This window comes from Macrobrachium nipponense, chromosome 38 (assembly GCF_015104395.2).
Source record: "Macrobrachium nipponense isolate FS-2020 chromosome 38, ASM1510439v2, whole genome shotgun sequence".
Lineage (NCBI taxonomy): Eukaryota > Metazoa > Arthropoda > Malacostraca > Decapoda > Palaemonidae > Macrobrachium > Macrobrachium nipponense.
The window spans coordinates 12,655,297-12,671,269 of record NC_061098.1 but is presented as its reverse complement, the minus strand read 5'-3'; the positions used below and the strand labels follow the sequence as shown (position 1 = coordinate 12,671,269).

At 35.0% G+C, this 15,973-nt stretch overlaps 1 protein-coding gene across 2 annotated transcripts; it reads right to left on the bottom strand.

The window, feature by feature from the left end:
* Positions 1 to 305: 305 nt before the first annotated feature.
* LOC135209640 (organic cation transporter protein-like) lies at positions 306 to 15,561 on the bottom strand. 2 transcript variants are annotated; one of them, XM_064242363.1, is made up of 12 exons: positions 15,363 to 15,561; positions 11,808 to 12,306; positions 10,975 to 11,110; positions 9,150 to 9,336; positions 6,793 to 6,896; positions 6,494 to 6,648; positions 6,210 to 6,378; positions 5,881 to 6,028; positions 4,961 to 5,154; positions 3,879 to 4,051; positions 3,334 to 3,518; positions 306 to 1,262 (listed from the first exon to the last, which is right to left on the bottom strand). In XM_064242363.1, exons 2-12 carry the CDS (start codon positions 12,106 to 12,108, stop codon positions 1,134 to 1,136), a joined length of 1,881 nt encoding a protein of 626 aa, XP_064098433.1. In that variant the 5' UTR covers positions 12,109 to 12,306; positions 15,363 to 15,561; the 3' UTR covers positions 306 to 1,133. The 2 variants fall into 2 exon arrangements, with proteins under 2 accessions (XP_064098433.1, XP_064098434.1); XM_064242364.1 differs by lacking the exon at positions 15,363 to 15,561 and adding an exon at positions 15,241 to 15,356.
* Between the last annotated feature and the right edge of the window lie 412 nt (positions 15,562 to 15,973).

Genomic DNA, 15,973 nt, shown 5'->3' with positions numbered 1-15,973 from the left:
TTTTTTTCTTTAGGGTATAAGACCTTCTATCGTACGTTCGAAGAATTATTTTAAGAATTTAAACTATCAGGTCTTCATCAAGGGAACAATAAATAGTATGTAGTAGTGTAGTACACCTTATTTCTAACTTTAAAATACTATAATTTAACACGTAACTGTCAAACTATGCAATCAAATATCTTTTTCTCTTTTGTAGGCCTTAACGGTCGTGTTTAGTAGATATATATATATATATATATATATATATATATATATATATATATATATATATATATATATATATAATATATATATAGTATACAGTATTTTACAGTTTAACAATATTACACGCAGTATTTTATCAAAGTTGACTTAGATTTAGCAAACAATTAACAAATATAATTTTATCCTACCGTTCGGGTTGACGTAAATATTGCTAGCGTGTCCATTTTACAGATAATCTACGTATTTCAATGTTAGTATTTGTCTGTAGTTGCCCAAACGAGACTATCAGTATATATATTTTTTCATTATACTTGATGTTCAATAAACCGCCTATTCCCATCGTTTTCAACTTTTATCATTCCTAGTGATTAAGGGATTTAACGAGTCCTTCAGGGAACTTTAAATTTTGCAGTCGTCCTACCTCAGTCACGCGTCTCGAAAATGAAATTTTCGTACTATAAACTTCGCAATCGTCGTACCTAAGTCAGTCACACGTCTCGAAGATGAAATTTCCGTACTTGAAATTTCGCAGTCGTCGTACCTCAGTCAGTCCTACATCCCGAAAATGAAAATGAAATTTTCGTACTATAAACTTTGCAATCGTCGTATCTAGGTCAGTCACACGTCTCGAAGACGAAATTTCCGTACTTGAAATTTCGCAGTCGTCGTATCTCAGTCACACGTCTTGAAGATGAAATCTTCGTACTATAAACTTCGCAGTCGTCGTATCTCAGTCACACGTCTCGAATGTGAAATTTTCGTACTGTAAACTTCGCAGTCGTCGTACCTCAGTCAGTCACGCGTCTCGAAGCTGAAATTTTCGTACTTGAAACTTCGAAATCGTCGTACCTCAGTCGCGCGTCTCGAAGATGAAATCTTTCAGTGGCATAGTTACAGCCTTTCCAATGACGTCATCAACCTCTTACCGCTTATTTGTGAAACTTATTGGTCTCCTGGAGGTGCGTGTCCTTCGTTTCTGGGAGGAAGATGGCTAATATGGCTGATGTCAAAGAAGCCACGCCGAATAGTGCCGATGGCGCCCAGATGGCTGCTCTTCCCTGAAAGTAGTTTAGGATTATGATGTCGAATGAATAAAAGGAGATGGTACTGGCGAGGTACATTGCAGAAATGATCTGCCATTTTCTCGAAGTTCGCATTTTCCGTAAGCAGATTTTTTTAGAGAAAGTATGGCGTGTAAACATATATGTTATGTAGATTTGGATTATAATGTCGAATGAATAAAAGCATGTGGTACTGGGGAGGCACATTGCAGAAATGACCAGCCATTTCCTCAAAGTTTGCATTTTCCATAAGCAGATTTTTTGAGAAAATATGACGTTTAAACATATATTTTATGTAGATTGGGATTATAACATCGAATGAATAAAAGCAGGTGGTGCTCGGAGGTAAACTGTAGAAATAATTTGCCATTTTCTCAAAGCTTGCGTTTTTTGATAAGTAGATCTTCAGAGAAAATATGACGTGTCAACAAATAATTTATTTACGTGAATATGTTACCAACACTTACATACATGCACCCAAACAAGCAGTTTGATTGTACGATTGTTTTCACTATCTTTTCCAAAAATTCGTTTGTTAATGTCGTAGGCATTTTTATGCTCTTCTTTTACCTTTTTTTTTAATGGTTTAAGAATATTACTTGTCACGTATCAGTGTAATATAAAAACTCCTCAATCTAGGCGTTACTTAAGGTTCTTTGCAGCGTGCCTTCGGGTCCCTAGCTGCAACCCTTTTCGTTCCTTTTACTGTAACTCCATTCATATTCTCTTTCTTCCATCTTACTTTCCACCTATTCCTAACTATTGATTTATATGCAAATGCGAGGTTTTCCTCCTGTTTCACCTTTCAAACCTTTCACTGTTAATTTCAGCGTTGAATGACATCATAGATCCCAGTGTTGGGCCTTTGGCCTTGATTCTAAATTCAATTCTGTTCAATTATTGGAAACTCATTATTCCTAAAAATTAGAAACATTTGACTTAAGAGATATACAAGCAATATTTTCAAGTACGTAACTAAAGAATTTTTTTATAACTATTTTGATTTTGATTTATTTTGTTTTTGTAGCAAAATGTTATATAAGTTTATATCTATATTTTCCTACTAAGAGGATTATTCAAATAATGTAAATTACTGAAATGTAATTGTATTTTGAAAATGAAAGATAAAAATAAAAGACTTACGAGAATATATTTAGAATTTTGTACTAAGAAAATTATTTCAAATAATTGTATTTTTAAAATGAAAGATAAAAATAAAAGACTTACGAGAATATATTTAGAATTTTGTACTAAGAAAATTATTCAAATAATGTAAATTATTGAAATGTAACTGTATTTTTGTAGTGAAAGATAAAAATAAAAGACTTACGATAATATATTTATACTTTTGAATTAAGAGAATTATTCAAATAATGTAAATTATTGTAATGTAACTGTATTTTATAATGAAAGATAACAAAAAAGACTTACGAGAATATATTTATACTTTTGTTTTATTTTAGAGAATCATTCAAATAATGTAAGTTACTGAAATATAATTGTATTTTGATAATGAAAGATAAAAAAAGACGAGAATATATTTATAATTTTGTATTAACTGAATCATTCAAATAATGTAAATGATTGAAATGTAATTGTATTTTTATAATGAAAGATAAAAATAAAAGACTTACGAGAATATATTTATACTTTTGTATTGAGAGAATTATTCAAATAATGTAAATTATTGAAATGTAATTTTATTTTATAATGACTTACGAGAATGTATTTATAATATTTTTGTCATTAAAGAGAATTATTCAAACAATGTAAATTATTGAAATGCAACTATATTTTTTATAAGGTGAAAGAAAAATAAAATAAAAGACTTACGAGAATAGATTTATACTTTGAAGTTAAGAGAATTATTCAAATAATGTAAGTTATTGAAATGTAAATGTATTTTTATAATGAAAGATAAAAAAAAAAGATTTATGCAAATATATTTATACTTTTGAATTAAGAGAATTATTCAAATAATGTAAATTATTGGAATGTAACTGTATTTTTATAATGAAAGATAAAAAAAAAATAGACTTACGAGAATGATAAAAGAAAATAGACTTACGAGAATGTCATTGATGTAAGTGGAGCAAGTACTGCCAGCTCTACCGAAGACTCCTGCTTGGCCTATGACGAGCGGACGGTACTTCGTAGGGAATAGTTCAGCCGTCATCAGCCAGATCAGATGATGCGATGCAGTGCTGGACAGTTTTCCGCATAGTGACAGGGAAATGATGGCGTTTGTTGGCACTGGAGACATATGTGGGTGAGCGGAGGTTGTTGGACGTTATTGAGGATAGATACAGTAGAAATATTCATCATTATTATTAGCTGATGGCGGACATTAGCAGAAATGTAGGTTGAACCAAAAGTAGATGGACAGTAAATGATTAGGGTTTGTATTGGGCTCTTTCGTGACACTGAACAAATACCTTTCTATTCATTTAAAAAAAAAAACACTATTATTACAATATCTAATTAAATTTGACTTAATTTTAAAAGCATATTATAGGCATCAATTTCATTGATTTTTAGTGAACTTAATCTCAGCAGTTAAGATTTTTCCATTTCGTATTATTTTTCATTTTAGACTTAAATTCATCTCCAGACCTCCAGGAGAGTTGAACATGAGGATCCCTACGGTTGAGACAGACACCGAACACACGAGGAAGAGTATGGCCAAAGTGTTGCGGCGTCCTGTGTACATCAGAATCAGCCACAGGGAGATGTAGGCGACGATCTCCATAACTCCGCCGAGGAAGATGTACATGTATGGATCTACGCTAAAAGGGGACGGGGGTAAGAAGAAATACAAATTAGAAAGCGCTCAGAGCATATTGTATCCAAAGTTGTCTATCGCTGTAAACAGTGTGTATGGGTTTGGTGGTGTAAGTAATGATTCTTGAATAGTCCTAAGTACTTTTCAAGTCATTATGAGAAGGCAAGAAAAAGTACGATCTAGAAAGCGCTCACAGCATATTGAGTCAAATATTCTCTCTTGTTGTGAACTTTCTGCATGGTTTTGGTGGTCAAAGTAATGTTTCTTGAATAGCTTTAAGTACTCTTAAAGTCATTATGAGGAGGTAAGAAAAAATGCAAATTAGAAATCGCTCAGAGATATTGCATTGAAAATTGTCTATTGCCGTAGACTTTGCGTATGGTTTTGGTGGTCAAAGTAATGTTTCTTGAATAGCTCTAAGTACTCTTAATGTCATTATGAGGAGGTAAGAAAAAATATAAATTAGAAAGCGCCCAGAGCACATTGTATCGAAAATTGTCTATTGCTTTTTTGTGCCGGTTTTGGTGGTCAAAGTAATGTTTCTTGAATAATTCTAAGTACTCTTAATGTCATTATGAGGAGGTAAGAAAAAATATAAATTAGAAAGCGCCCAGAGCACATTGTATCGAAAATTGTCAATCGCTGTATTTTGATGGTCCAAGTACTGTGTCTTGAATAGTCCTAATTACTCTTAAAGTCATTATGGATGAATAAGGATTCCTTCTAGGCCCAATGTTGTTCAGAGCCATGACTAGCTGATTAGTCCCATTGGTTTGTCATATCGACTTCAGACCTACTAGGCCTACTGGCACTTACGCTGTCACAATGTGTTCTATCTTTCTCCCATTTATCAATGAACCAAGCAACTTCACATTCAGCCTCCCATTTTGACCTCTGACCCCCTTTCCTTTACCTGAGGTTATTGGCGTTCAAGCCAAGACCGTAGTAGATCATTGTGCCAAACGTCCAAACGAAAAATATCATTCCCGCCCTTCCTCTCACGCCGGGAACTTGGAACACGATGGTGCAGTGCCTCAAGATGACTTTGATCTCCTCCAGACAGCTCATTGGTTCTTTCTTCTCTTGGATTTCTATTAGATGCGATTCCTGAAAACAGTATAATGCAATATGAGAATAGAATACAGAATTTAGTCCAAATGCCAAGCACTGGAACCTATCAGGTCATCCAGCACTGGGAAGGAAATTGGGCGTAGAAAGGTTTGAAAGATGTAACAGGAAGAAAACCTCGCAGTTGCACTATGGAACAAACGTTAAGAGAGGGTGGAAAGTAAGAGAATATGAAGGTAGGTACAGTAAAAGGAATGAAGGGGGTTTGCAGCTAGTGGCTGAACTGGACGCTACAAAGAACCTTAAGTAATGCTTACAGTGCACAGTGTGAGGAGCACTGACAGCACCACGCATCTACGGGGATAACGATTTAGATTCCGTGGTGTGTGTGTGTGTGTATGTGTGTGCATACATGTTCATGTATGAGTGTGCATTGATACTCTCAAAATAAAGGCAAGTCACTCATAATATAACATCGTTGGTCCACACTACAGTAAGACGTGTTATGAACACTTGTCGCCAACTTATCCCTTCCATATCACAAACATGTTTAGGACGAGTCAACAACAGTAAGTGAAACGCTGGATAATCATAAGAAGTATTTGTTAGTACCATCAGTTAAGTCACTGACTCTTAATCAACCTGTCTGCAACAAGGATGTGAAGAGTTGCCAACGTGTGTTTATGACTTGTTTTACTGTCCTCATTCTTCAAAATTTAGGATAAATGTAACAAGTGTCTCGGAAAAAGTTTCGTTTGTATTTACCTCGAACTCGATGTCCTGCATGGCGCTATAAAGCTGTCCGTCAGGTGGCAGCCATTTCCTGTTGAAAGTTGCTGCCCACTTCAAGACTTTGAGAGCCTCCGCGTACTTTCCGCGGAGAATCAACCATCTGGGGGATTCCGGTAACAACCTGTAACATATATATATATATATATATATATATTGAGAGGATTTTGGGCCTAAGCTTTCTTGAATATGTGAAATACAAAATGACGAATAAGATTTTCGCATACTAGTAACAAGACTGAGCCTTCACCTATAACGCTTAATTAATCTCTGTTAAGATTTGTTTATTTAAAGTTTATTCTTACCAGAAATAAGCAAGAAAAAAGAAGGCGGGCACAGAAAGAGCAACTTGCAGCTTCCTCCATTTCTGGACCAAGAGGCAGATACTGGGCAGTGCCATGTACCCCAATGCCCAGGGTATGGGGAAAAGACCCCCGAGATGCGTTCGTTCGTGTACTGAGCAGAGCTCCATCGCTGGAAGAGAGAGAGAAAGAAATACACGTGAAAAATAAATAGGAATGAAGGTTATGCATTCATATTACACGTATAGATGTTTACCTAATTCATAGAGCAAGAACCCTTCACTTACCCAGCACGAAGCAAGACATATAGACTCCCGCCTCCGTCGCCTGTATGAGGAACCGAAATATGATGTAGGTCTCCAGAGTTGGGGAACCGGCCGCCATCAGGTTCAGGATCACCGTCAGGAAGGAGCTCCAAAGGACGGATCGTCTCCTGCCGATGCTGCAAAAAAAAAAAAAAAAAAAAAAGGAAGGAATATGCATAAGCGACCTAGAGTGTGGACAGAAATAACCTGAAGAATTCAAACTCAAATTAAATGTAAAATCGATACAGAATTCCACTTTTAAAAATCTGGAGGACACTCACGCGTCGATGAGGTAGCCGAAGATGCCGTTGCCGACCAGCAACCCGATTTGGTTGACCGAGGCGGTCGTCGAATATAGCACCCTACGGTCGCATACCAAGTCCCACTTGAGTCCGTGGAAAGCGAGGCAGTGCCGGTGAGAGTTTATACATTTAGTGCGAAGGGTCTTGTTTATATATATATATATATATATATATATATATATATATATATATATATATATATATATATATATATACATACATATATATACTATATACATATATATATATATATATATTATATATATATATATATATATATATATATATACACATCCATACATACATACGTGCATATATATAATATATATATATATATATATATATATATATATATATATATATATATATATATATGTATGATGTATATATATATATATATATATATATAGTATATATATACATACATATATATATATATATATATATATATATATATATATATATATATATGTATGTATATATATATATATATATATATATATATATATATATATACATATATATATATATTATATATATATACATCACTATATATATATGTATGTATGTATGCATGTATATTTATATGTATATAGATCATTGTTATACTTGGCCTTGGCAATATTATTCAACTTCCAGCTGAGTTTTCTAAATAGTTGTGTTGTTACTGAAACAGTCTATCTATCTATCTATCTATATATGTGTGTGTGTATGTGTTTTTAAGTGTGGTCAGATATCTGGCATCATTATTGTTCTCCGAGCACATGAATTCCGTTCGTTACAGAAATGAATGGTTTGTTTTCGATTATTATTGTTGCTACTGAATTGAAAAGGATCCTCTTCGTCGCCTTATTGTATTTTACAATATTCCTCTCGGATACAAGTTCGCCTTTTTAGAACTCTACTCTTTAGTCTGAATTTGAACAATGAGCGACTGTGGCTTTGTTTGTTCATAGTTAAGTTGTTCGGAAAAATTTCCTCTAAATAAGCCAATCTGCTGCTGTTGCAATTGTTGTCACTATACTCTGTTTTTTTCCATCTGTCCACCCGCCTGTGGTGTTTGCGTATGGTAACACTGCGTCTAGGGCTTTAGATAGTTACGCAATGTGTAAGTTTTAGTTAAATAAAAGGCTATCTGGGTGTACATTTGCAACTGAAAAGTTTTTTAATAATTTACTGCATGCAAATTACACCGTTAATATTCGAAATAGGATATTGTTTTATCATTGTTGAGTGTAAGCTGAATGTAACTATCTAAAGCCCGGGACGCAGTGTTACCATACGCAAACACCACAGGCGGGTGGACAGATGGAAAAAAACCGAGTATAATAACCTGGGACCGTTTGGCTTCCGTAGTTTTCACTATTTTGCTTTAGCAAAGGTATTTATAGATGGTGAGACTCAAATGAAGGATTTTTATAATGCATGAGTCAATATTTCTTTAAGCGATATAGTACTTTTTCATCAATAAGGCTTGCTATCCACCCTCTCCTAACAATGATTTCATATTGCAACTGCTTTGAGGTTTTCCTCCTGTTACACTTTTCAAACCCACGTCCCAGTGCTTGGCCTGTGGCCTAAATTCTATGTTCCATTTCTTTCCAAACATCAAGAAAGAACCACTTTCCCATCTCAAATTTTCCGCCTACTAGGTCTAACAGAATTTATCCTTTGTTATAGGCCTAACTACCTACAGAATTTATCCTTTGTTATAGGCCTAAATACCTACAGAATTTATCCTTTGCTATAGTCCTAAATACCTACAGAATTTATCCTTTGATTTAGGCCTAAATACCTACAGAATTTATCCTTTGTTATAGGCCTAAATACCTACAGAATTTATCCTTTGTTATAGTCCTAAATACCTACAGAATTTATCCTTTGTTATAGGCCTAACTAACTACAGAATTTATTATTTGTTATAGCGCTAACTACCTACTGAATTTATCCTTTGTTTTAGGCCTAAATACCTACAGAATTTATCCTTGTTATAGGCCTAAATACTATACAGAATTTATCCCTTGTTGATATGCCTAACTAACTACAGAATTTATCATTTTTATAGGCCTAACTACTACAGAATTTATCCTTTTGTTATAGGCCTAAATACCTACAGAATTTATCCTTGGTGATAGGCCTAACTAACTACAGAATTTATCATTTGTTATAGGCCTAACTACCTACTGAATTTATCCTTTGTTTAAAGGCCTAACTACCTACAGAATTTATCCTTTGTTATAGCCTAACTTCCTACTGAATTTATCCTTTGTTTTAGGCCTAAATACCTACAGAATTTATCATATATTATAATGAGCAAATCCGTATGTTCCACCCACCTCTGTGACGACGCTACTCTCCTCTTCTGAATGATTAAAATCTCTCTTGCTACAGGGGACTATTTTGACGTCCCCAGAATTTCCGAGTCGTTCCAAATTCAGCATCGCTTTTTCGTATCCCATCTCCGCAGCTGACGTGTAATTGTAGTCGTACATGTTGCAGCCGTCATATTGGGATGAGCCATTTCTTATAAGAAAGAAAGGGATTGAGTGTGATTATCTATTCGTCTCTCGTTTGCGAAAGAAAGTAGGTGACTGAGGCGGTGCTAAGACTAGCAAATGCCGGGCGTTACAGTTCCTTATAATTCGGAGAAGGCCAGACATTAATCTAAAATAACATGCTTGAGTATCACAAGGGCCATCATACATATTGCATTCATAGTTCTGCTAAACATAAGAAATAATAAGGTGAATCATTAATTGACAAATAGCGATTCATATGCTCTTTTGAAAACGACGACTTCAAATAACTATTGATCTTAAACCAAGAGCGTTCCTTGTGATAGTTCCACCAACAGAGATTATTACTAATAAATTTATTATTTTTATTTCTATTTATTTTATTTTTTTTTTTTTTTTTTTTTTTTTTTTGCTCTATCACAGTCCTCCAATTCGACTGGGTGGTATATAGTGTGGGGTTCCGGTTGCATCCTGTCTCCTTAGGAGTCCATCACTTTTCTTACTATGTGCGCCGTTTCTAAGATCACACTCTTTTGCATGAGTCCTAGAGCTACTTCAGCCTCTAGTTTTTCTAGATTCCTTTTCATGGATCTTAGGATCGTGCCTAGTGTTCCTATGATTATGGGTACAATTTCCATTGGCATATCCCATATCCTTCTTATTTCTATTTTCAGATCTTGATACTTATCCAATTTTTCCCTCTCTTTTTAGTCAACTCTGGTGACCCATGGTATTATTATTATTATTATTTATTATTTTATTATTTTATTATTATTATTATTATTATTATTATTATTATTATTTCAGTAAACGAAAACTCTTCACATGGAACAAGCACACCAAAGGGATCATTGACTTGCAATTCAAGCTTCCAAAGAATGTTGGTTTCAACCTCCCACCACAAACCCCACACAGCAGCAGTAACTGATCATGATACAGAGCCAGGATTGTTCATAGTCCTTGGACAGACGCGAACCTGCAACATGTGAGCGGCATGTCACGACACTAGCCATCGTACTTACCAGCGGAAAAGTTAATGAATATTGACAACAAGGAATGAATTCCTGGTTTAGCATCATAATTTAATGGCTTAATAGTGGAGTTTGAAACACGAATTCACCTAAAAGCTCTATAGTCTCATAATTATTCGTTTTCGTTTCCTTAAAATGGCTCATGATTAGCTACGTTAAAATCAGCTAGAAAGGGTTGGAATACATTGTTGGATCAGCAGTAGTACTTAACCTAAGTGAAACAAGGCGTGACCCGACTTCCAGCTTACTCGGGCCACGTGTTAAAATCTATGTTAAAATAGAGCATTATTTCCCCAACAAAAATAAAAATAGATACGTTATATTTTATCAGAAATAAAGTTTAGTTTCTTACATTTTCATTCTAATAAACAAATCATAAAAATCGCATCCTGAAATTCCTACCCCACCCCAACAAGAACAACAACAACAACAACAACAACATTAACAACAGCAAAGTAGTTTGTAGGCTTACTCCCCGAGTAAACGAGAATAGTTGTAAATAACAACACATTGTCACGATTAAAAAGAAAACCTCGGTTTGCTAATCTCAAAATCCAAATACAAAACCGGGAATGGTGTCTGAAATGGTTAGGAACCAAGAGCTTTTGACAAACCTCTTTGGAATGGCTAAAGAGAGAATTTGTTCAGTTGTCCAGTTAGCATCAGTGAGCGGTTCCAGGTGGCACCAGTGTTCAGGAGTAGCTCCAAGAAACTGATAAGACATCGCGTTCATGGGGACAGGGAACCCAGCTGGAAAATAACAAAAGGATAAGCAAAGTGATTAAATTATTATTATTATTATTATTATTATTATTATTATTATTATTATTATTATTATTATTATTATTATTATTATATAAAAGTAATGGCTACTTCAGCATCGTTACGCTTGTAGAGATTCATCTTTATTTTTTCGAACAGAGGCTTTTTCCGTGGTACTTAAACAGTACGGAAAAAAAGCAGCTATTCGAAAAATAGAGAAAAATCTCTACAAGCGTAACGATGCTGAAGTAGCCATTACTTTTAATAAAGTATTATTATTATTATATTATTATTATTATTATTATTATTATATTATTATTATTATTATTATTATTATTATTATTATTATTATCTTCCATGGTTTTAATTCTAATGTTAGCATGCAGAGTATATATTGTGAAGTGGTGCTATTACCTCCAAAGAAACTGGCGTTAATATTATTTGCAAACACGTACGTTAATCCTTTCAATAACATTAGTAAACCAAGGACAATTCTATAAAAAGTTCAAGTTATTTCCAATAACACTTACGTCAAGGAAGCGAATTTAACCAATCGAGGAAAATAAACAATATAAATACTGCACAAATTGCATATGAAGTATCGACAAGGAGACCTACGTTAAAAAGGTTATTAAAGAAAAAGAACTTTACCACAAAAGAGAGAAAACGGAGAAGCAGTACTAACAGAATGCGCAGAGAACGATAATAAGTATTTTCCAGCGGCCGTTGGTGCCCGACACTTCCAGTAGTTTCTCGAAAGTGATTGGTTGTCCACTCGTGTAATTTTCCTTTGCTGTCCCGTCGTCTCCTTCTGTGCTTTCGCTCTCTTTGTAAAGTCTCAAATTCGCCTTCTTCATTTTTCCTCTTTCGCCCATCTCGACGTAGATCTCCTCGGTTCTGCGATAGTGGACGACCTCCGGCCCGAAATTTCCTTCCCTGTTCGTCATATTGTTTCTCGTCTCGACCGTTATTTCTTCTTTTTGCATTGTGATTCACCTTTTTTTTTCGCTGCTCTTGACTCACTTTTTTCCTTACTTTGTTTCGGTCATTTCAGAATGCCTGTACTTTACACAGTCCTGTTTTCTTTGTATTATATTCTAATGTTTATATCCTCTTTATGACAAGGAAAATGTGCTGCTTAGCAAGTGCACGAGATGTTAGAACTAGAATTCTATCTTCAGTAGCTGTTGAAGAAGAAAACTTTTCAAACTGTGAATTATGTAGGATTGTGGCCAATGCAAGGGAATGAAAATAATTCACGCTGGTTTCTATAAATCAAAATGAGTAAATATATTGCTAGAATTTCGTCATGATCCACAAAGGATCAGTGCTTGGAAAATTGTAAGTTATGTTTGTTGAATACTCTGTAAATGACTAACAGTGCCCCTCGTCTATGAATAAGTTCTGTAACCGTAACAAACTCTGTCACAACCTGTATGAAATTTACGGTAGCCGGAAATAAAGTCACAGGAAAAAAAGTCACAATTTTGGCTGGTAATAAAGTCACAGGAAAAAAGTCACAATTTTGGCTGGAAATAAAGTCACAGGAAAAAAGTCACAATTTTGGCTGGAAATAAAGTCACAGGAAAAAAGTCACAATTTTGGCGAGATATAAAGTCAAAGGAAAAAAGTCACAATTTTGGCTGGAAATAAATTCACGGGAAAAAATTCACAATTTTGGCTGGTAATAAAGTCACAGGAAAAAAGTCACAATTTTGGCTGGAAATAAAGTCACAGGAAAAAAAGTCACAATTTTGGCTGGATATAAAGTCACAGGAAAAAAAAGTCACAATTTTGGCTGGGGATAAAGTCACAGGAAAAAAAGTCACAATTTTGGCGGAAAAAAAAAGTCAAGGGAGGTCACAAATGGGAGAAATAAAGTCACAGGAAAAAATCCCAATTTTGGCTGGAAATAAAGTCACGGGGAAAAAAAGTCACAATTTTGGCTGGAAATAAAGTCACAGGAAAAAAGTCACAATTTTGGCCGGAAATAAAGTAACGGAAAAAAGTCACAATTTTGGCCAGAAATAAAGTCACATGAAAAAGTCACAATTTTGGCTGGAAATAAAGTCACGGAAAAAAGTCACAATTTTGGCTGGAAATAAAGTCACAGGAAAAAAAAAGTCACAATTTTGGCGAGAAATAAATTCACAGGAAAAAAGTCACAATTTTGGCCGGAAATAAAGTCACAGGGAAAAAGTCACACAATTTTTTTTGGCTGGAAATAAAGTCACAGGAAAAAAGTCACAATTTTGGTTGGAAATAAAGTAACAGGAAAAAGTCACAATTTTGGCCGGAAATAAAGTCACAGGAAAAAAGTCACAATTTTGGCTGGAAATAAAGTCACAGGAAAAAAGTCACAATTTTGGCTGGAAATAAAATCACAGGAAAAAAGTCACAATTTTGGCCGAAAATAAAGTAACAGGAAAAAAGTCACAATTTTGGCCGGAAATAAAGTCACGGGAAAAAAGTCACAATTTTGAGCGGAAATAAAGTCACGGGAAAATAGTCACAATTTTGGCCGGAAATAAAGTCACAGGAAAAGTCACAATTTTGGCCGGAAATAAAGTCACAGGAAAAAAAGTCACAATTTTGGCTGGAAATGAAGTCACAGGAAAAAAAAGTCTCAATTTTGGCCGGAAATAAAGTCACAGGCAAAAGTCAAATTTTGGCTGAAATGAAGCACAGGACAAAAGTCACAATTTTGGCTGGAAATACAAGTCACGGGAAAAAAAAGTCACAATTTTGGGCTGGATATTAAAAGTCACAGGAAAAAAAGTCACCATTTTGGCGAGAGATAAGTCAAAGAAGGAAAAAAAGTCACAATTTTGGCTGGAAATAAAGTCACGGGAAAAAATTCACAATTTTGGCTGGTAATAAAGTCACAATTTTGGCTGGAAATAAAGTCACAGGAAAAAAAGTCACAATTTTGGCTGGAAATAAAGTCACAGGAAAAAAGTCACAATTTTTGCGGATATAAGTCACAGTTGGAAAAAAACGTCCAATTTTGGCTGGAAATAAAGTCACCAGGAAAAAAGTCACAATTTTGGCTGGAATACAAAGTCCAAGGAAAAAAGGTTTTCACAATTTTGGGGCTGGAAGTGATTTAAAGTCCCAAGGAAAAAAAGGGGGGTGGGCTCACAATTTTGGCTGGAAATAAATAACGGGAAAAAAGTCACAATTTTGACTGGAAATAAAGTCACAGGAAAAAGTCACAATTTTGACTGGAAATAAAGTCACAGGAAAAAAGTAACAATTTTGGCTGGAAATAAAGTCACAGGAAAAAAGTCACAATTTTGACCGGAAATAAAGTCACAGGAAAAAAAGTCCACAATTTTGGCATAAATAAAGTCACAAGGAAAAAGTATCAATTTTGGCCGTGAAATAAAGTCACAATTTTGTTTAGGAAAAGTCACATGAAAAAGACACTTTAATATAAGGAGGCCACTAATAAAGTCACGGGGAAAAATTCACAATATTTCTTGCGGTCATTATCTTTAAGATATTTGCAATCTTTTGTTTATGTTTTTGCGGTAATCCTTAGGGGCCACTATCTAGGAAAGATTAATGTGACTTTTTCGCCCCGTAATTTTTTTCCTGTAATTTTATTTTACCTGGATTCGAAATCTACAGCAGAAATAAAATATATTCACTCCAAGTTTATCTAAAGAGTGTAGTTCCGGTAAGACGATTAGAAAAAAACTGACCTACTACAGTAATGACTATTAGAAATCATGTGTTTGGCTGGTCCTGTTAATATCTGGATAATATGTATTTCAATTTTTCAAAGAACTCCCGACATTAAATAGTGTTGTCCCGGTATGACTTGCCACAATAATGGGTATTAAAAATCACGCGTTTGGCCAGCTGGTCCTGTTAATATCAGTTTCACTCGCTGGAAAATATGTATTTTAATTTTTCAAAGAACTCCCGACATTCCAACCATTTCTTTTACAGTTTTTACAGCACAACATTTCCTTAAAAGACTCTGCTCAATAAGTGAAATGTTTTATAGGAAGGCCTATGAAACGCGTGGCTGGCCTTGGATTTCTGATATCCACCACTGACGATTCAGTTTCTGAATTCCCATAAAGGGAAACAAGCAAATATATACAGACAGAGATATCCGTGTGCATTAATCGCATTTGTTCACTTTATCCGCCCTGGTTTCTATAATAAAACTTTCGAGATTTCAAATATTTTCTGCAACATGATCTCACTGCACTGAATGAACACTTACTACACTCTCATGCGCGCAACAAGCAGAGTCCGTTACGAAACAATATGGACTCGGGCAGGGGAGGTTTGGCACCCGTCGCTAATGAGCCTGCATCAAGACGCCCGTAATTATCCCCAGAGGGTTAGATAATACCCAGCCCTGGGTATGCTGGGCAGGGAATGTTGTTCGCTCTTTCACGTCTGGAGCTGCACTGAGTTGTAAACACATCCTGCATTCAGTACAGTACAGACAAACGACCCCTTTCGTTACCGCTGTATAAATAGCTCCTACTTTCATGTTAGTATCCCCTTAGGGAGTTAGTACCGCCAGTGCACCCCATGAGGTCCACTGTAGTCATTACGCTGTAGGCATCGTTCCTTCGGCTTCTAGTTGCAACCCCTTTCATTCCTTTTACTGTACCTCCATTCATATTACCTCTCTTTCATCTTTCTATCCACCCTGTCCTAGCAGTTATTTCATAGTGCAACTGCTTTGAGGTTTTCCGTCTGTCACACCTTTCAAAACTGCTTATCCTCAATTTCCTTTCCAGCGATGAATGATCTCATAGGTTAGACGGCCGTTAGTTTAATATGAACCCTTTACAAACATTAAGAAGTTTCCCGTCACAAATG